This window comes from Vombatus ursinus, unplaced genomic scaffold, assembly GCF_900497805.2.
Source record: "Vombatus ursinus unplaced genomic scaffold, bare-nosed wombat genome assembly UNPS02014167.1, whole genome shotgun sequence".
Lineage (NCBI taxonomy): Eukaryota > Metazoa > Chordata > Mammalia > Diprotodontia > Vombatidae > Vombatus > Vombatus ursinus.
The window spans coordinates 52,806-74,984 of record NW_020953945.1 but is presented as its reverse complement, the minus strand read 5'-3'; the positions used below and the strand labels follow the sequence as shown (position 1 = coordinate 74,984).

The following is a 22,179-nucleotide window of genomic DNA, read 5'->3' as shown; positions in this document are numbered from 1 at the left end:
GGAGGGGTAAACAAACCTAAACTACCAAGGGAGTGAATTATATAGCTAAAATCATAACATTCATTTGGAGAGATAAAGTGACTAGAATCCCCCCCCTAAAAAAAAATGGAAAAAGTAAGAATGACTGGGGAATATCACTTTCAGATATTAAATCATATTATCAAATAGTAACCACCAAAACTGTTGGTAGTGGTTAAAAAATAAAAAGGTAGCTCAGTGGACAAGACTAAATAAGTAAGAATCAGACACAACTGAAGCCAACAACCCCATGGCCAATAAACCCAAGAATATGGACTTCTTGGAGAGGAGCTCCCTATTGACAAGAACTATTGAGAAAACTGTAGATACTTAAAAAGGATACTCACCTGGAGTTAAAAAAAAATATATCATAAAAAAATTATACCAGAATGAGATCAGCTACTATGTAACTATGGCAGGAGGGAAAGTCCTTAACCAAGCAGAGATGGAGAGGATTACCAAATTGCTATTTATTAAGTGCTTACCATGTGCCAGACACTCTGCTAAGAGTTGGGGATGCAAACGGTGGCCAAAAAAAGAGCCTGGCCCTCGAGAAACTGACTCTCTAAGGGGGGAGATGACATACAAACAAAAAGATAAAAAGTCAGCTGTATACAAGATGATAGGAGATCATTTCTGGAGAGAAGGCGCTGGAATTAAGAGAGGTTGGGAAAGACTTCTGTAGAAGATGGGATTCCAGTTGGGACTTAAAGGAAGCCAGGGAAGCCAGTAGGTGAAGATAAGGAGGGACAGCACTCTAGACTTGGGGACAGCCAGGGAAAATGCCTGTAGCCAAGAGATAGAATGTTTGAGAAACAGCCAGGAGGCCAGTTTCACTGGACTGAAGAGTGCCCGTAGAGAGTGAGATGTGAGAAGACTGGAAAGGTAGTAGGGGGCTGGATTATTAAAGGCTTCGAACGCTAAACAGAGGATTGTGCATTTGTTCCTAGAGCCATAGGGAGCCACTGAAGTTTGTTGGGTAGGGAGGTGACATGATTAGACATGCACTATAAGGAAATCACTTTGGTGGCTGAACTGAGGATGGATTGGAGCAGGGGGAGACTTGAGGCAGGCAGCCCCCCAGTAGCCATTGCAATAATCCAGGTGTGAGGTGATGGGGGCCTACACCGGAGTGGGGGCAGTCAGAGGAGAGAGGTGGGGATACTAGAAAGGCTGATAAAAAGATAAAAACAGATTGTTCCAATTACACAAAAATAAATACCTTTTGCAAAAACAAAATCAATGCAGCTAGAAAAGCCAAAGAAATAAAGAGAAATAAAGGATGGAAGAGATCTTTGGCCTTTTTTTTTTTATCCCCAGTGCTTAGCACAGTGCCTGTAATAAAGTATGAGCTTAATAAATGCTTACTGACTAACTAGAGGTTATCTGGGCCAACTCCTTCACTCTACAGATGAGGAAACTGAGTCCTGGAGAGGATAAATGATTTGCCCAAGGTCAGGCAGATATTATGTGGCAAAGTCAAAATTTAAACTGTAAAATGGAGGTAATAACAGCATCGACCTTCCAGGGTTATTGCGAGGATCAAGTGAGATAATGTTTGCAAAGCGCCTGGTACATAACGGATGCATCATTTGTCGTTCAAAGCTCTTTACAACCTGGTCTTTTTCTATCTTTTTAGAATTTTAATACTTCATTGTCCAGACACACAAATTGGCTTGCTATTCCTCACATACACATCGCCCTGCCTTTACCCTGGTGGATCCCCAGTGCTCTCTCTCCTCATCACCACTTTTTAGACTCCTGGACTTCCTTTAAGACCCAGTTCAAGCACCAGCTCATCCAGAAACATTTGCTGGCCTCCAGAGTTACCACTAGGTAAGTGTCTGAATTGCAATTTGAACTCAGGTCCTCCTGACTCCAGGGTGGCTGTTCTATCTACTGAGCCACCTTGCTGTCCCCTAATACCTTCCCTTCTAAAGCTACTTTCTATCCACCGTGGATCTATTTAGGCATGTTGTCCTTCCCCCTAGGCTGGAGACTCCTCTTCTTGAACCCCTAAAACTCATGCATGGGACACAAGTGCTTAATAATAAAATGCTTGTTGATGGATATTTCTAAAGCTCACATATGCCATGTTGGCTCCTCTACTCAGTAGACTTCAATGACTACCTATTCCCTCTAGGATCAATAATAAATGCCTCTGTTTATCATCCCAGCTCTTCATAAGCTGGTCTCTTCCCATTGGTCCAGTCTTCTTACACATTACTCCCCTCCACACACTCCATGGTCCAGCTATATTTGCCTACTTAGGTGACCTCAGCACATCTCTAATCTCCACGCTCTTGCATTGGCCATACCCCATGACTAGGATATTCTCCCTGTCCACCTCTAGCTCTTAGAATCCCTGGATTCCAGGGAAGCTAGGTGGCACAGTGGATAGAGTCAGGAGGACCTGAGTTCAAATCCAGCCTCAGATACTGACTAACTGTGTGACCCTGGGCAAGTCACTTAACCCCATTGCCTAGCCAAAAAAAAAAGAATCCCCGGATTCCTTCAAAACTCAGCTGAAATACACCTTTCTGCAGAAAGCCTTTCCACATCCCCTGCCCATTATTGTCTTTTCCTTTCAATCTGGCTACTTCTCATCTATTCAGCTTTTATTTTATACACAGTATATCCTATTCCATTGGAACATTATCTCCCTGAGGGCAGGGACTGATTTTGCACTTAAAAAATATCCCTAGCCCTTAGCACAGTTCCTGGCATTTAGTGGGTACCTAGTAAATTGATAGCTGATTTTTGGCCAGTCTGACTGTCAGAATATTCTATCTTGGCCTTGAGCTGAAAACTATTTTCTGGCAGTTCCTGGCAAACAGTTCTAACTCTTCCCTTTAAAACCAGCTAGAATAAGTATGGCACAATGGATAGAGCACTAGGCTTGAAGTCAGGAATATTCCTCTTCCTGAGTTCGCATCCTGCCTCAGATACTTCCCAGCTCAAGTCACTTAACCCAGCTTGCCTCAGTTTCCTCTGTAAAATAAGCTGGGGAAGGAAATGACAAACCATTCCAGTAACTTTGTCAAGAAGACCCTCAAATGGGACAGCTAGGTTGTGCAGTGGATAGAGCACTGGCCCTGAAGTCAGGAGGACCTGAGTTCAAATCTGGCCTCAGACCAAACACTTGACACTACCCGTGTGACTCTGGGCAAGTCACTTAACCCCAGTTGCCTAAAAATTTTTTTAAAAAAGACCCCAAATGGGATCATGAAGAGTTGGGCGCAACTGAACAACAAAAATTATTATTAGCTACTATTATCATTCTGAGCCTATGTTTCCTCTTTTGGAAAATGTAAGAACTGACTCTCTCACTATACAAGGTTGTTTTGGGGATCAATTTCAACATTTTTTTATTTAAAATGAACTCAGTATAGGGTGGTATAAACATAAGGCTCTGTTATGATTTCTCCTATCTTTTAAAGTCTGACAGTCATTTTTTCTTTATGAAGGCTGCAGGATACAGGACTAAAAATCATGCTGGGGAGAAAGGGAGGTTTTTGTTTTTTTGCTTTGCATGTTGGAAGAAACCTTTTAAAAACCAGGAAGTCAGCTCCAAAGCTGTGCATTTTTATGGACCAGTCTTCCCAGGAAACACTGATAAAGATGGTTTCTAGGTGTCCAGGTTGTGAGAAACCTGGGGATGCAGTGCCAGGGTAGAGAGACAGCAGAAGATCAATGAGGAGGAACACTTCAGGCAAATAAAAATCACTGAAAGGAACTCTCCCAGTCAAGTGAGAGGCCATGAGCATGACAAATATGGGAGAAGCTGCAGTCCAGGGCCAGTGCTCTTTCCTGAACAGATAAAGTCAGTAGTCTGCAAAATTGTCAAACACACAGAAATTGGTTTAGACTGTATTCAGAACCAAGTTAATATAATACCTATGCAAAGAAGATATTGGCAGAAATAGGATATAAATCAATATTTTATACTATTTACCAAGATAAAGTCAAAAAGGATACACGACCTAGACATAAAGGGAGATAGCACAGGAAAACTAGAAGATCATAGAACACATTACCTATCAGACTTGTGGATAAGAGAAGAATTTATGAAGAAACAGGAGATAGAGAGCATTGTGAGATGTAATAATTTTGATTACATTAAATTTAAAAGGTTTTGGGCTCAGATTTTTACAATCTAGCCAATAGCTCACAGATGCTCAGATTCCCAGATTCCTTAAGAGTCTGGCTAATATGGCGGATCTTTAATAAACCTTGTCTTTGGCTGAAAAAAAAAGGTTTTGTACAAATAAAACCAATCTAGCCAAGATTAGAAAGAAAGCAGAAAATTGGGGGAAACATTTTATAGACAGTTTCTCCAATAAAGGTCTTATGTCTCAAATATATAAGAGCTTTGTCAAATTTGTAAGAATATGAATGATTCTCCAACTGATAAATGATTAAAGGATAGAACAGGCAGTTTTTCAATGAAGAAATTTAAACTATATGTAGTCATGTGAAAAAATGCTTTAAATTTTTGATTAGAGAAATGCAAATTAAAACAACGGTGAGATATCATCTAATACCTACCAGATTGGCTCAAATGATAGAAAGGGAGAATAACGAGTGTTGCAGGGGATGTGGAAAAATTGGGACATTAATACGTGTTGGTGGAATTGTGAATTGATCCAGCAAATCTGGAATCATGCCCAAAGAGTTAAAATGCTGTGGATATCCTTTGACCCAGCAATGTCACTGTTAGGTCTGTTTCCCAAAGTGATCAGGCAAAGAACCTATATGTTCTAAAATATTTATAGCAACTCTCTTTGTGGTGGCAGAAAACTGGAAATTGTGGGAACACCTATCAACTGGGGAATGGCTAAATAAGTTGTGATATATGATTGTGATAAAATACTACTGTGCTGTAAGAAATGATGAGCAGGTTGATTTTAGAAAAACATGGAGGGGCAGCAAGATGGCGCAGTGAATAGAGCACTGGCCCTGGAGTCAGGAGGACCTGAGTTCAAATGTGACCTCAGACACTTGATACTAGCTAGCCGTGTGACCCTGGGCAAGTCATTTAACCCTGATTGCCTAGCGGGGGGTGGGGGGAGGGGGCGCCTAAAAAAAAAGAAAGAAAGAAAAACATGGAATGATTTGCATGAAATAATGAAGAGTGAAGTGAGAAGAACCAAGAGAACATTGTATAGGGTAGCAGCAATATTGTTCGAAGAATAATTGTGAACAACCCAAGTTATTCTGAGTACTATAAATACTCAAATCAGCTAAGAAGAAGGAAGGTGCTCACCACCCCCAGAGAAAGAACTGATAAATAGAAGTACGCATAGTGTGGTTTTATACATATTTATAAATCTACAACAAATAGTGGCCTTCTCTAGTGTGGGATAGGGAGGGAGGGAGGAAGACAGTTTGGAAAAAATAAAATAAAACAAAAAGAAAATTCATTCTTAGGATCAATCTTATGAGTGTGAAGCCTTTTGCCATCAACAAAAATGAGAAAGATTTCCCACTTCACTGAAAATTGGAGATTTCAAACTAAAGGGGAAATCTCTATAAATGAAGCCAATCCCTGCCTAATTTCCCCGGGGTGGGGGTGGGGGGGTCCAATCCTTTTGTATCTCCTTAGGCCTCAGCTACTTCTCTGGTCCAGCCACCATAGACTGATGCAGAGTGAAGGGGGTAAAACCAGAAGAATAATTTCTAAGACTCCATTACCAAAGAAAATCATTAGTGAAAGACTTCAGAACTCTGAGCCATAGGTGACCAATCATGATTCCAGAAGATTGTTCATGAGGTCGGCTACCTCCCCCTGATACAGGGGTGATAGACAGATAGTGTAGAATGAGACAAACCTTTCCAGACACAACCACCAATGTGGAACTTGTTTTGCAGGACTCTGTTTATTTGTTACCAAAGAAGGCTTTGGGGCCATGGGGTGGGATGTGAGGAAGGAGAAGGAGGCTAGTAGTGAACAAAAGAAAGAAAAGAAAGAAAGACCGTCAGTTAATTTTTTTTAAGGCATAAAAGACAGCAGAAGCAAGAAGAGAAAACAGCCAAGCAGTGCTGCTCTGTACCTAAGATGCTAAATTCGTTCTGTACTCAAAATTACAAGCTAATGCAATAGAAACTAGTCGTTTCAAAATTTAAAAAAATGAAAATCTCAGGGATGTCCTAGAAAATATTTAACAACTGACAGTACCCAAAGCACGCTTTTAAGTTGAATCTGCAATATTAACACTTTCTCTATCGTTTTCTTGAGCCTAGACAATCAACAAAACAATAAATCAAGTCTTGATTTGTAGCATTTGCTGACTTCAGAGGTATAAATGCTCACATTGAAAATTTAACAATCGACTCTCTTGGCTCCAGCATACTCCTGAAAATCACCTAAAAGCAAATAAACAAAAGAATAAACAAATAGACAGACAGATAGATAGATAAGCACTGCTACTTGAAAATTCTCAGAACCCCCTCCACTAACCCTAACCCATAATATTTGTTTGATTGCTTAACTGACACTGGTAAGCCTAAATCAGAGGTTCCCAAACTTATTTGGCCTACTGCCCCTTTAAAAAAAAATTACTCAGTGCACACCCCCCAAATTTACTTTCTTTAACCTTTTAATGGTTTTTTAAAAATTTGCACCATTTCAAAAAAAAGGTTTTAAAATTACATATCTTCAATTTAATAATTTATTGTAAATTTGTGGGTTTTTTCCTGCATTGAATTTTGATGATGCAATATTGCATCATGTAACCACATAGTATTGTATTGTAAACAAGTCATTAGAAGCACAATAACACAATTAACACAATGGGATCCATACACTCTACATCTTTCAATCAACACTGAAATGGTAAAGCTCTGGACCATTAGTCAAATGGAAAGATCGAGTACTCAGTCCCCCGGTTTTTAGTGCTCCTAACACCATGTGCTCACTGGGTCCTAATTTTGTGTTTACTTATCCACTGATATGGGCAGCTCAGTGGTGCCATAGTGCACAGAGCACTGGGCCTGCAATCAGGAAGACTCATCTTCCTGAGTTCAAATCTGGCCTCAGACCATACTAGTTGTGTGACCCTGGGCAAGTCACTTCACCCTGTTTGCCTCAATTTCCTCATCTGTAAAAGGAAACGGCAAACCACTCCAGTATCTTTGCCAAGAAAATCCCAGAATACCAGTTCTAGGTCTGTATCCCAAAGAGATCATAAAAATGGGGAAAAAGACCCACATACACAAAAATATTTATAGTAGCTCTTTTTGTGGTGGCAAAGAATTGGAAATTGAGAGGATGCGCATCCATTGGGGAATGGCTGAACAAGTTGTGGTATATGTTTGTGACGGAATACTATTGTGCTATGAGAAATGATGAGCAGGTGGACTTCAGAAAAACCTGGAAAGACTTGTATGGACTGATGCTGAGTGAAGTGAGCAGAACCAAGAGAACGTTGTACACAATAACAGCCATGTTGCATGATGACTAATATTGATAAACTTGACCCTTCTCAGCAATACAAGGATCTAAGGCATCTCCAAAGGCCTCGTGATGGAAAATGCTATCCACATCCAGAGAAAGAACTATGGAGTCTGAGTGCTGATTGAAGCAGACTATTTGCTCTCTTTTTTCAGTTTGTTTTATTGCTTCATTCTCGTGGTTCCTCCCATTGGTGCTAATTCTTCTTTACAACATGACTAATGTGAAAATATGTTAAATAGGAATGTATATGTAGAGCCTAGATCAGACTGCGTGCTGTCTTGGGGAGGGGAGAGGGGAGGGAGAGAAAATTTAGAACTCAAAATCCTATGGAAGTGAACATTGAAAACTAAAAATAAGTAAGTTAAAATTTTAAAAAATCCTAGAACGGGTCACAGAGTTGGACACGGCGGAAAAATAACTGAACAACAATATCCATTGACATGCTGCTCCTACCTGTAGAATGTAAGCTCCTTGAAGGTCTATGGGGTGTTCAGGGAGGACTAGCTGAGCCCTTTTCAGGGCTGCTCATCCACCTTCACCCAACTCTCATTTGTTTTGTTTTGTTTTTTTGTTTTTGTTTTTCTTTTGCTAGGCAATGGGGTTAAGTGACTTGCCCAGGGTCACACGGCTAGTTAAGTGTGATATATCTGAGGCCAGATTTGAACTCAGGTCCTCCTGACTCCAGGGCCAGTACTCTATCCACTATACCACCTAGCTGCCTCCCAACTCTCATTTGTGGCTCCAAGAAGCTGTGGCATGCGCACGGCCACACCCCAGTAAAGCCATCTCAGCACACAGACTAAACCAGGTTGAGGGTAACTGACTGGCCTCAAACCCATCGATGATTAGGATGATGTCTACCCCAAGCATGTGAAGGCTTTCCCCAGCAGAATGGGCAGATGAGAACAATTTGTTCCAATGGCCACGAAGGCAGCTGAAGCAGGTACTGTGGAGTGCTTAGAGCTTGGTCACGCTTTGCATCCGCTGAATACTGGGCCATCACCAGCCATCTTGACTTTTGTCCTGCTGCTGGACTTGGATGAGATGGGAGGACCAGATCATCTTACTTGTCTCCTTAGGAACCTGTATGTGGGCCAAGAAGCATCAGTTAGAACAGAACATGGAGCAACTGATTGGTTTAAGTTGGAAAAGGAGTGTGACAAGGTTGTATACTGTCACCTTATTTATTTAACTTATATGCAGAATGCATTATGTGAAATGTCAGGCTACATGAATCAAAAGCCAGAATTAAGGCATCTGGGAGCCATATCAACAGTCTCAGATGGGCAGATGATACCACTCTGACAGCAGAAAGTGAAAAGGAATTAAGAGGCCTCTCGATGAGGGTGAAAGAGGAGAGTGTAAAAGCTGGCTTGAAGCATATCAAAAAAAAAACAAAGATCTTGGCAAATGGTCTCATCACTTCCTGGCAAACAGAGGGAGAAGAAATGGAAGTAGTGTCAGATTTTGTATTCTTGGGCTCAAAGATCCCTGCCGATGGTGACTGCAGCCATGAAATGAAGAGACGCCTGCTCCTTGGAAGGAAAGCCATGGCAAATCTGGACAGCACATGAAAAAGCAGAGGCTTCACTTTGCCCACCACGTAAAGGTTGGTATAGTCAGAAGCATGGTTTTTCAAATAGCAATGTATGGCTGTGAGAGTTGGATTACAAGGAAAGCTGAGCACCACAGAATCCACACTTTCAAATTCTAGTGCTGGAGAAGACTTTTGAGAGTCCTTAGGACAGCAAGAAGGTCAAATTAGTCAATCCTTAAAGACATTAATTCAGAAATTAATAATTAGAGAAATTAATTTAAACTGAATCTTAAATATTTTGGCCACATAATGAGAAGACTAGACTTGTTGGGAAAGACCCCAATGTTGGTAAAGATTGAAGGCAAAAGGAAAAGGGGATGGCAGACGATTAGATGGGTAGTGTCACGGAAGCGACGTGAGCTTGGACCAACTTTGGGAGATAGTGGAGGACAGAAGGGCCTGCTATGGCCCAACGGGTCACAAACAGCTGGACATGACTGAACAACTAACTGCTCAATAGCAAGGACTTCAATTACTCTGGAAGAGAGAGTGAGGCCGAGGACTTTGGCCAACTCTGCCTCACTCGTATCCAATTTACTCCCAAGTCAAGATATCACCCCTGATGTCATTGGTCCTCTTCGAAGACAAAGGTACAACAGCAAACTCCTTGAGGGCAGGGACTTTAACATTGTTATCTTTGAATCTCCAGCCCTCGTCATTTATCAAATTGAGTTGATTCCTGATGACTGACATTGAAACACACTATACTCTTCTGCGAAGAGAGGTGGCAGAGTAAGGGTGCTGAATGTAAGACACTAGTTTTTTCCCCCATATGGGCTTCAGGTTGGGGGGGAGGGGACTATGGATTAAGCTCAATTGTTACCCACAGACATCTGAGGCCAACCAAGGTTTTTATCGCAAGCTCTACTTTGGGATTTTGTCTCCTGCGAATCTCCATTCCAGCACCTCTGTTCCGGATCTAGGACCCGCTGCCCATCGTGCCATCTCCACCGCGCTCTCCCCAACCCCCAGTTAAGTCCAAAGGCTTTTATTAAGTCTCCGAGAGTCTGGGGTTCGTCTGGCACAGAAAAAGCAAGTGAAAGCCCTCGCAGCTCATTGCCCAGTGGAGGCGGTCAGCACGTGTCTCTGCCTGCCCTGCGCAAGGCACTGTGCCAAATGCCAGCGAATCAAAGAAGGGCAAAACCAGTCCCTGCCCTCAAGGAGCTTCCAGTCTAACGGGGGGAGACACCGACTCAACAGGCACGTCGTGTCTACACGTGGGGTACATAGACAGTATCTGAAAGGGGAAGGAAGGGACGAGCCAGGGGCTCCGAGCCGGCTCCTGAAAGAGCCTGGGAAGGCTGCCACAGCAGAGGCCCGTACGGCCCTCTCCAGAGCATGCGCACAAGCCGCCCGGGCCTGAGAACTACTTTCCCAGAAACCCTCGCAGTCAAAAAGGCAGGAGGGAGCCCGGAACCACGTGACCTCTTCTGCCTTCTCTCTTCCCCGCTCGATCAGGAACTTCCGCACGTCGCAGGCCCTCGGGCTGCTACTTCCCACCCAGATCCGACCAGCAGGCAGCGAGGTAGGCGGGACCTCGGATGGGGTGAGGCCTCCGACGCCATGTTCCCTAGACTCCCTTCCCACTAGAGGGCGGGGGGCGGGGGGCGGGGCCTATCGCACGTGGGTACTCGGGCTCTGACGCCGCTGCCGACGATGCCACGCCCCTCTCGACGAGCTCGAGTGCCCATTGGACCGTGGGAGGGCGGGGATAAGAATGTGGCCCAATCAGAGGGGTCGCTGTCGCCCAGTCTCCCAGCGGGTAGAGCTCCTCCTTCTCCTGGGACCTGATGACACCACCCCACCCCCAACACCCCCCCTCCCGCCGGTACCTGACCAGGATGTCCCCTCACCTACCTAATCTCCCCTCCCCCTCCTCTCCCTGATCACCTCCCTTTCCTCTGACCTCATCTCTTCCTTCTCCCCCTCCTGACCTGCTCTCTTTCCCCTCCCCCTCCTCTGACCCCACGTCCCCCTCCTTCCCCTTGAAGCCATCCCTTCCCCCGTCCTCCCTGGCCAGTCTTCCTCCTGCCGTCTTCTTCGGCCTGAACTCCTAGGTGTGGATGATTGTCCGAGGAGCCTAGTGCCAGAGCTAGTTTGAGACCATCTGGTTTCACCCCCTCATTTTACAAATGGGGGAGGGGGGAGGTAGCTTGCCCAAGATCCCCGGTTTAGTAAATAACAAAGCAGAGATTTGAACCCAGGACTTTTGACTCCAATCCAGTGCTCAGTGCACTCTAGGACACTGCGTTCCCAGAAGGGCACCAGCCGTCTTTGTCTTTCCCTCTTCTGCAGTTCTCCCTTTGCGGCACCCCGCCTCTCCCTAATACTGGGGAGCCCTGAAGGTGAGGGAATGGCCCCTGTACTCCTGGCTGCTAAGGCCCCCCACCAGGTGAGCGGGAGCTTCCTTTTTCTTCACAAATCACTCCACTGTGGATGAATTTGTTTTCCATGGGCCCCGACCTAGTGAATGGATCCTTAGCAGGTCATAGATGGGGCACAGAGGAGAGCTTAGGGAGCATTTTTAGCCTGCCGCCTCCCCCAGGGGAAGCCACTTCTTCAAGGCTATACAAGTTGTAAATGGTAGAGCTGGTTGCAGAGCTCATCCCCTCACCCTTCACCAGACTGCCTCCCTAGGGCGTGCCCCCCAAAGGGTATTCTTCCTAGTCACCTCATGCCCATCGCTTCTGCACCCCTTGTCACGGCTTCCAGGGCGGCTATGTGCTTAATACTGACCTTGATGTAGGAGGGGAGCAAAAAGGAGCATAAGAATAAATACTTCTGGCGCCAGAGGCAGCATGGCATCATGGCTCCAGGGCCTGAGTTCAGGTCCTGCCTCTGACACACACAGGGAACTTTCTAGGATCATATGTTTGCATGTGAGTTGCTGATCTGCATTGCTGGAGGAAAGTTTTCATACCAGGAGTTCCCTACGGTCTAAAAATGGACAAAAGTATCGTATCAATATTTTAAGATTTGAAGTGTGAGTCACAAAAAATGTCTCATGGTCCATGTAATATCCACTTGGCAGAAAAGGAAATTTCAGAGAGGAAAATGTCTTGTCAGATAATATTGATGGTAAGTGACTTCTAATGGCCCTTATAAGTTTGTCCCCTGTTCAATCCAAGACCACCCTCTTCTTCCACCTTTCTATACTAGTGTATTCACTTCTCTTTCCCCTTGATTCAAATGAAAAGCCTGAAAGACAGAGTTTCTGGGTAATTAATAACCAGTTTATTAATTAGGCTAACAAATTATCAATAACTTGATGGCCACTGGTCTCTCTGGGTAACCAAAAACCATGGAGATCATCAGTGCTTAGATAACTTTGGAAAAGTGGGTGCTCTTGACAGGCAGAGATCATCCCTAATGGGTGGGCCATTAATGAGGGGGTGTACATATTAATGAGGAGGTGGGCCGAAAGCCTTCAGCTCCTCCTGCTGAAAACTGACTTGATCTTGGGACTCAGCTGCCTCCGGCTGTGATAGAGGTATCCATCTTCACCCAGACCACTCAAGTTGAACAATGGAGGTTTTAGGGGCATGGACCTAATGCTTTAGGATTTTTGGATTTCAGCTAGATTAGATTCTTATTACACTTCAGTCAGAAATCAGCTCTCCCAACTAGGTGGGGTCCCACCCAAGATTGAGGAGAGTGTTCCTGGAGGTTAGGCTAATGTCATCACCAACCCTGTCCTTCAGAGACCTTCCCTGAATGAGGAAATAAAGGGAAAAAAATAAAAGGAGAAAACTTCCATCCTGATTTAATAATTGGTTATTAATAATAATAGGGCATCTAGGTGGCACAGCGGATAGAGCACCCAGCCCTGGATTCAGGAGGACCTGAGTTCAAATCCGACCTCAGACACATGACACTTACCAGCTGTGTGACCCTGGGCAAGTCACTTAACCTCATTGCTTAGTCAAAAAAAAAAAAATCATTTCTCTCACCCTCTTGGGGTATATGTGGTGTTTAAGGAGGACTAACACCTCTGATGTGAGGGCTTGCCAAGCCCGTTCCAAGATTGTTTATCTTTGGTGTCTGCCTTTCACCCAGCTCTCACTTGTGTTTCCAAGAAGCTGTAGCATGAAAAGTGGCCACAAACCATCTTGGCAGACGGGCTCACCCAAGTTCAGGGTAACTGGCAGGCCTCAGACTTGTCAGTGAGTTAGGGGGATGTCTGTCCCAAACATGTGGAGACTTCCCCAGTGGAATGAGTGGAGGAGAACAATTTGTTCAAACAACCATAAAGGCGGCTAAAGCGGGCATTGTAGAGTGTTTTAGAGCTTGGTCAGACATTAGAGTTCATCCAGGGTCATTCAGCACACCTGGGGCCACTGCCAGTCATCTTGACTTTTGTCTTGCTGCTGGATTTCAGCTACTTTGTGTTACTGTGCTTCACTTAAATCCAACTCATCACCCCATGATGTCACTGGTCCTCTTCAAAAACAAGGGACAAAGCTTCTACGTTAAGGGACCGCAGGGCACGGAGTATAATATTCCACAGGGCAAAGGAGATGGGACTACAACCAAGAATCACCTACCCAGCAAAACTGAGTGTAATCCTACAGGGGAAAAAGGGGTCATTCAGTGAAGTAGAGGACTTTCAAGCATTCTTGATGAAAAGACCAGAGCTGAATAGAAAATTTGACTTTCCAATACAAGACTGAAGTGAAACATGAAGAGGTAAACAGGAAAGAGAAATCATAAGAGACTTATTAAGGTTGAACTGTTTACATTCCTGCAGGGAAAGATGATATCTGTAACTCATGAGACCTTTGTCAGTATTAGGGTAGTTGGAGGGAAAAAATTATATGTATGTGTGTATATACATAGGTAGATAGATAGATAGAAGGCACAGGATGAGTTGAAGATGAAGGGGTCATATCTAGAGAATAAAATTAAGGGGCGAGAGAGGATTATACTAGGAGAAGGAGAAAGGGAGAAGTAGAATGGGGCGAATTATCTCACAAAACAAAAAAAAACCAGAAAAGAAAAGGCTCTTACAGTGGTGGGGAAATGGGGAAGGTGAGAGGGAATGAGTGAATCTTATTCTCATAGGATTTGACTTAAGGCAATAACATACACACTCAATTGGGTATGGAAATCTGTCTTACCCTACAGGAAAATAGGGGGGGAAGGGGACAAGAGAGCAGGGAGATGATAGAGAGGAGGGCAGATTGGGAAAGGGGGTAATCAGAAGCAAATACTTCTGAGGAGGGACAGGGTCAAAAGAAAGAATAGAATAAATGGGGGGGCAGGATAGGATTAAGGGAAATAGAGTTAGTTTTTCACAAAGTGTTTTGCATAACTGCACATATATAGCCTATATTGAGTTGCTTGCCTTTTCAATGAGGGTGGGTGGGGAGGGAGGAAGGGAGAAAATTTGGAACCCAAAGTTTTAAAAACATGTGTTTAAAAAAATATTTTCACATGCAACTGGGAAATAAGAAATACAGGAAATGGGGTACAGAAATCCATCCTGCCCTACAGGAAAATAGAGGGGGAAGGGGATAAGAGAAGGGGAGGAGAGATAGAAGGGAAGGCAGACTAGGGGAATTCAGAATGCATGCCATCTTGGGGTGGGGAAGGGGTGAGATGGGGTGAAAATTTGGAACTCAAAATCTTGTGGAAATAAATGTTGAAAACTAAAAATAAATAAATTTGTTAATAAAAAAACAAAGGACAAACGATAACAACATTCCCTTTTCTTTTTCCTTTTAAAACCTTTTTAATGGAATATAATTGCCAGGTCCTCTGTTTTTCTTATTTAACTCCTTTAATACCCTTTAAAGACATTAAGGATCTGAAGGGATACTTGTTCCCCTTGCCCCATTAAAATGTAGAATATCAGCAGTATATCACATAGCCCCTTCCAATTAGTCAAATTCATCTTTCTTGGTTTCTTTTTACTCTTTGCATTTCAAGATTCCTACTTTGCTCTAGTATTTTTCATAAGAAATGCTTGAAAGTCTTCTTTTCATTAAGGATCTATGATTGTACTTAGCTTTTCAGGGTAAGTTATTTTTGGTTACGTCTCTGTCTTTTGCCTTTTAGAACACTGTGTTCCATGATGTCCTCTCATCTCTACTAGAAGCTGTCAGCTCTTGTGTTTCCCTTGGTACTTATACCACTTCTTTTTGAATGCTTGCAGCACTTTTTTTTTTTTGGAAGCGGGACCCCTGATTTTGGCTTGGACATTCTTAAGACTTTCTTTTTTCTTTCTTTTTTTTTTTTTGTTAGCCAGTGGGGTTAAGTGACTTGCCCAGGATCACACAGCTAGTAGGTGTTATGTATCTGAGGCCAAGTTTGATGTGAGGTCCTCCTGAATCCAGGGCCTATGCTCTATCCACTGCACCACCTAGCTGCCCCAAGACTTTTCCTTTTTGGGACTTTAGGAAGTGATCAGTGGATTCTTTCTGTCATTGCTTTGCTCTCCTGTTCTGATATATCAGGGTAGTTTTCATTTATGACGTTTTAAATGATCTCTCCTTGACCTGTTTTCTAGGTGAATTTTTAAAAAATAATGTCTTACATTTTCTTTTATTCTTCCAATTTTTTGATTTGGTTCAAATGTTTCTTGCTGTCTCATGGAGTCATTGAGTTCTATTTAGTCTATTATATTTTTCAGAGAATCTGATACTTGGGTAAAGTTTACTTCTTTCTCTTCACATTTGGTAATTTCAACATTTTCCATACTCTAAATACATGGTGATACAATTTAACAAACTGTTATCATTTAACAAAATTCAAATAGGTTACTGGTCTTGTTCCTTGCAAAAAGAGCCTTCCTCATCGCAAAACAAAGAAAAAGAAAAGAGAATCAAGCCTCCCTTTGCAAAGGGAAAGCCTGCTCCCATACAGTATTCCCTGAGCATGTGGGCTTCTCCCCATAGGGATTAGAGACCTGGAGTCCACCAGAATTCACCCCCTCACCATCAGGTCAGAAAGAAAACTGTCCTGTTGAAAACTCTTCTGATTCCCTGCGTGCATAGGGCCATCCTAACTGTGGTCAGGACAAAATTTCTATGTGTCCTTTTATACACAAAGCACGCTAAATTTTTTCTAGAGGTTCCTGTACCATAGGTAATTCTCTTGAAGGTCCAGGAAGACTTCCTCTGGGTCCTTCTATCAAAGGGCACCTGAAATTCCTCCCAGAATCCTTGCCATTGTAAGGGCACTTGTATTGGAATTCCAACAACGGGACAACCAGGTGCTGTTAGAGACTAAAGAAAATAAGATGAGAGAAGCCCCGCACAAGTGTGAGACTCTCAAAAAAATGAATTAAGCCCGTGGAGTTGGTTATTTAGGATTTCTAAGCCAACGGGCAAACCTTATCCATTGGACCTACAGTGCTGAAGTATCTGAAGATAAAGCAAGAAATCTTGGTCTGTTTAAACACACAAAAGAATAAAAACATTAACCTTTATGAAGTCCAGACATAGCCCTAATATCCATACTTGTACGGTAGTCAGCCTAGCAAGTATCAGTATTTAAACATTCAACAAATCAACAGTGTCAACATCTGCAAAAATCATCTCAGCTCTGACTTTTAAAAAAACATACTGGGAAAACTGGCTGCTGTGTAATTATAATTTAAAATGAGTGTAATAGGGCAGTGATGTCAAACTCTGGTAGAAATGGGGCTGCTAAGCTGCACATAAAGATCCCTCTGGGCAGCATATTGACTTAGAAAATCACATGTTAACATTATCTTTGTTCTGTTGAATGTGTCATTTAGTTTGTTAAATATTTCCCAGTTGCATTTTAATTCGACTTGGGCCCATTTGGGAGTGTTGCGGGCCACATTGCTATGTGCTTGACCCTTCTGATCTATCTAATAACAAAATTCCTTGGTGGAGAATTTAGCCCTTGAAAATGTGAAAGGCCCGTTATTTCTCCTGGATGTGCCCCTACGTGCAGTCTGGGTAAACTCTGTGGCATTTTTATCCCGACTCTCACGCTCGAGGGTGAATCTTGGGTCCCAGAGGAAGAGCAATGGAGTCGCTTTTTCTACTTCCATTGGCTCGAGCCTCCCCAAGTACTCCTTCCCCAAGATTAAAAATTGAGAATCGATTTAGTCGGTCTTGAGTAGTTCTTAGAGAGGAACTTTTCCTGAAGTCCTCTAGTGAGAACAGTTAGTAGGAAATATCCCCATCAAAGTCTGTGTCACTCTGCCTTCTGTATGTAGAGTCCAGGGGAAAGCGGCCTTAAGCTCAGAGAGCTCACGTTGTAAAGAAGGGACCCGTCGCTCTTGCTTGGCTGCTTTTCTTCCATTTGTCGGGTTCTCAAGTGGAAGAATGGTAAATTCTGAATTCACTGAGTGCATCCAGTATGTGTGTGTCTGAGAACATGCATCCAGTATGTGTGTGTCTTAGCTCCCTCTGCTAACAGCTGCTGAGATCCTGGGGCTGTGAGGCTAGGATGTGGATGAGAAAACAGGAAGTTCCACATCCTTCGGAGCCTCTGAAACATAAACAGTCCCTTGGCCAGAGCCAGAGCCAGGGCAGGAAGGAGACCCAAGGCTCAACTTGAAGGGGGCGGGGAGGAGGGGAGGGGACCTCTTCTCCCTCTTCCCTCCCCTGCCCCCCCCCAAGTTATGCCTTTTGGGTGGTTTTAGCTTGTTTCAGTTTCTGGATCCCCTCCATTCTAGCCAACTCAGTGCTTTTATAGAGGACCCTTGGCCACCTGGCACAGATTTCCTGTATGGTGTCATTTCACTTAGTCTAAAGTCTATGACTGATTGGTTGAGAGATGTTCTCATGTAGTTATCAAGGATATCTATTAGGGTGGTTTTGATGCCATCTTTACACTGTCCACGCTTCTTGCCTTCATTTCTTCAGCTGCTCAGCCTCTTTCAAGCTGGCTTTGAACCCCTGGCTTGCCTGAAAACGCTTTCTCCACCATTACTTCCAGTCACTTAATTGTAAATCCAACCCCCTTTTCTGAGCCCTCATCATTCTCCAGCTCCCCGCAGCGCCCCTTTTCTTCCCTCGTGTTGGTGATGCTGTCTTACCTAGCTTACTGCATCTTCTTTGCTGGGTCCTGACCTGTCCCCTTTGTGGGGGGGGGGGGGTGCCTCAGGACTGTGTCGTGGGCCCTTTTGATCTTGTCAGCACCATGGCTTCAATTATCCTCTCTTCCTGCACATCCTGCCCCCTCTCTCCTGCATCACTAATTGCCGACTGGACATCCGCACCTGGATGTTGGATGGCTAGCTCAAGCTCAGCATGTCTGGAACAGAACTCCTGCCTCCTCGGGTTTGCAAACTCAGTCATCCCTGATTCTTCCCCAGGTTACCTTCCCACTGGCCCCGTTCTTCTCTCCTTTCCACTCTTACCACCCCTACCTCAGCTCCGGCCCTCATCCCCTCTTGCCTGGGCTGTTGCAGGGCCTCCTCCTTGGTTTCTGTGCATTCAGTCTCTCCCTGGCCGACCTGGCCTCCTCCCAGCTTCCAAACCGGGATTCCCAAGGTATGGGTTTGACCTGTCACTCACCTGCTCCATAAACCTCACTGATTTCTGGTTACATCCAAGGATCAAATACATACATCTCCCAGTCTGACTGCAGCCAGCCTTCCAGATGATTGCCTCTCTCATAGTCCAAGCTCCAGCCAACTTCACCCGTCCTCCCAGGCGCACATGAGGAAGGAGACCTGGGTCAGCAGAGATAGATTGGGCTGACATTCGAGGACGTGGCTGTGGACTTCACCCCAGAGGAGTGGGGGCGGCTGGCCCCTGCTCAGAAGGAGCTGTACAGGGATGTGATGCTGGAGAACTTGCGGAACCTGGCCTCCCTGGGTAAGGGGGACGACCCTCGGCCTCAGAGTCTGTCTGGTGGAGGCTTTCTGCTTCCTTCCTTTCTACATGCTGTGGAGTTTCTCAAGCGTTTGTTAGCGATCAGTCACATTTTGGAACAGCCAAGATTGCTGCTTCCTTTGTGGACTTTGGTCCTTCTGCCTGTTCCCAGAAAAAAAAAAAAAGCCTTTGGTCTGTAGAGTGGGAGAGTGGCTGCTTAATTGCGGGTCTCCTGAGGTGGTCACTCCCTTCAAGTTAGAGGTTCTCTCCTAAATCCCCAGGCACCAGCGTCTGAGCAGGCCCCGGGTCCAATGAAATCATTTTCTGTCTTAGCTCGAGTTGACTCTGACCCGTTGTCCCAGAATCCTAGGAGCACAGTACTGTGTCCTTCAGGGACCCACTGTCCTGCTGTCTGGGTCTTCCTAGCATGGCCATGTGTTCCCAAAGAGAGAAGGGACTGGGCTCGGATTCTGAGGAGTCTCTCTAAGAACACTTTCCCGATTTCAGGACTTTCAGTTGCCAAACCAGATGTGATCCACCGGCTGGAGCTTGGGCAGGGACTTTGGAGGCTAGAGAGAGATGGCCCCAGAAGCACCTATCCAGGTGAGTGAATAGAGCCAAGTTAATAGAGGTCTTGTTGTCCCCTCCGAGCAGCTCAGACCTGTGATGAAGAGCTGGAGCTGTCTGGGACGAGCCCCTTCATAGGGCCTGATCTTCATACCAACAAAGGGCTCTCCACTAGGGCTGCAGGCCCTCTGGGCCCTCCAGGCTGGATGGGACTCTCTTCTACCTTCCTTCAACATTCCTGACACTTTATATATAAACGGATCCCATCCACTTAGTTTATATTGAGCAGTCTTTCTCCTACTTAACCTCCTTGACCTTATTCTTCTGTGGTTTTTAAGTAACTTTTTTCCAAGTTAATATTAGCCATCAGTACAACTTATTAAACCTACATTACAATTATTTATTAGTCAGCAGGCTTTTATTAAGAATTGACTATGCGCCAGGCACTGTGCCAAGCATTGCAGATACAAAGAGAAGCAAAGACAGGAGGAGCTCACAGTCTAATGGGAAAGACAACAGGTAAACATCAACGTACACACAAACTAGATACAAGGATGAATAGAAAATAATCAACAGAGGAAGGGCCCTAGAATGAAGGGTGGTTGTGGAAGGTAGAATTTGAGCTGAGACTTGAAGGGAGGCAGAGATGAGGAGGGAGGGCGTTCCTGGCATGGGGGACAGACAGTGCAAATGCCAGGTGTCTGGAAATGGCGAGTCTTATTGGGGGAACAGCCAGGAAGGCAAAAAAATCAGCCCTGCCCCCAAGGAGCTCACATTTTAATTGGGAAGACAATATGTCAATAAAGGTACATCTACAGGGCACGCCATGCAGATGTCATCTCAGAGGGAAGGTGCCAGCCTTGATGGGTCATTGGGGTGGGGCAAGAAACGGCCTCCTGCTGAAGCTACATCAGAGCCACCCAGATGACGTCAGGGCCCCGCCACGCCCGCCTCAGGACTTTTTGTACTTTAATTCTCACTCAGTTTTTCCAGATTCTCCTGATTCCCCTCCTTTCACTTGGCATTCTTGATCCGTTGCAGATTTCTCTGTGGTACCCATGGCGGATCCATTTTAATTTCATTTTAGTGCTCCATGACATTAATGCCAAAATCTCCCTTCTCATTACACATTAGATCGCTTCCAGTTTTTTCCAGTTATGAATAAGGTCGTCATGAAAATCATCGTATAGATAGCTTTTTGGGTGCTTTGTTTTGGGATGTAAAAGTAAAGATTTCCCCTTTATCCTTCAGCACCCAGCACAGTGCCTGGCACCTAGTAGACCTTTAATAAATGCAGGTGCATTGACTGATCATTCTCTCGGCACATATTCCTATCATAGAATTATTGAGTCAAAGGCTATCCAGGGGCATTTCTGGAGGAAGGCAGCCGGGAGTGCGAAGGGTCTTGGGTCTGTGATGTGTGACGACTGCTTGAAGGAATTGGGGATATTTAGCCTAGAAAGGAGACTAGAGCTTGAGGTAGGGATGGGGAAGGTGGAGGATGGCTGTCTTCAAATCTGTGAAGGGCTGTCCTCTGGAGGTTGGTTCTGTTTGGCCTCAGAGGACCAGGCCAAGAGCAGTGGACAGTGAGAGCGGCCAGCGAGTGGCGTGGGCTCCTCTGCGAGTGGCAGCTTCTCCCACCGTGGAGATCTTCATGCAGTGGCTGGATCATTACTCACCGTGGACAGAAGAGGGAAGATTCCTTCATGTTTAGTTAAATGAGGTGGCCACTGGCGTCCCTCTCCCTTTTAAATCCTGTGAATCTGATCCTATAGGATCTTGTGACTTCGTCCCACACACTTCCGGATTGCTCTTCCAAGGATTTTACAAAATTGTAGTTCCCCCATCAGTGAATGGATATGCCTGTTTCTCCAGTAGTCATTCCTTCCTATTTGGTGGAGAGAGGTGGCACCCCCGAGCTGTTTTATGTAGCACCCTTTTGACTAATAGTGTTTTTAAGCAGGTTATCAAATGATTCTTAGCATCTTTTGAAAATTATCTGTTCATATCCCAGGTGGCGCCATCATGGATAGTGCGCTGGGCCTAGAGTCAGGAGGAGTTCAGATCTAGGTCAGACACTTACTAGCTGTGTGACCCATCCTGACTGCAGGCCTGTCATGCTATCCACTGCACCCCCAAGCCACCCCATACCTAAAGGTTGTGTTCGAGTACCTTTGTCACAAAGAAAATGAGTCTAGTCCAACATGTCCTATTTTTGGTGAAGCCATGAAATCACTCCTTTTTTTCTCTAGCTGTTCACTAACCATCCCTTAAAATAAGCGCTTCTCAAAGTGGGGTCTGTGGGCCTCCTGAAAGGGGGATCACAAGGTCAAAACTAGTCTCATTAACAATGCTAAGACATCATTAGTCTATTAAAATTCTCTTCCACTTGACACTCACTAGCCGTGTGACCCTGGGCAAGTTACTTAACCCCAACTGCCTAAAAAAAAAAATTCTCCTCCCCTTTCCAGCTACATATCTGTATGAGACCAGATTTTCTTCAGGTGGAATTTCAGCCAAAACAGCAATATCACAACACATTGAATGCAGAAGCAGAGAGGAGAATCCAGATGTCTTCTATTGAGCCAGACATTAAAGAGATTGGCAAAAACATGTAGAAGAATGCTACTCTTCTCACAATTTTTTTTGTTTTGGAACACATAATTATTATTATTATTTTTTAGTGAGGCAGTTGGGGTTAAACGACTTGCCCAAGGTCACACAGCTAATAAGTGTCAAGTATC

The 22,179-nt window shown here is 44.4% G+C and overlaps 1 protein-coding gene across 1 annotated transcript in view; it reads left to right on the top strand.

Annotated features, from left to right (window-relative positions):
- The first annotated feature begins 10,510 nt into the window (after positions 1-10,510).
- Positions 10,511-22,179, top strand: part of LOC114041150 (zinc finger protein 383-like) — a 13,518-nt gene continuing 1,849 nt past the window's right edge. Inside the window, exons 1-3 of the mRNA XM_027859431.1 lie at positions 10,511-10,596; positions 18,608-18,871; positions 19,376-19,471. Coding sequence (XP_027715232.1) covers positions 18,838-18,871; positions 19,376-19,471 — 130 coding nt within the window. The 5' untranslated portion in view covers positions 10,511-10,596; positions 18,608-18,837. The remainder of the gene's footprint in view (positions 10,597-18,607; positions 18,872-19,375; positions 19,472-22,179) is intronic.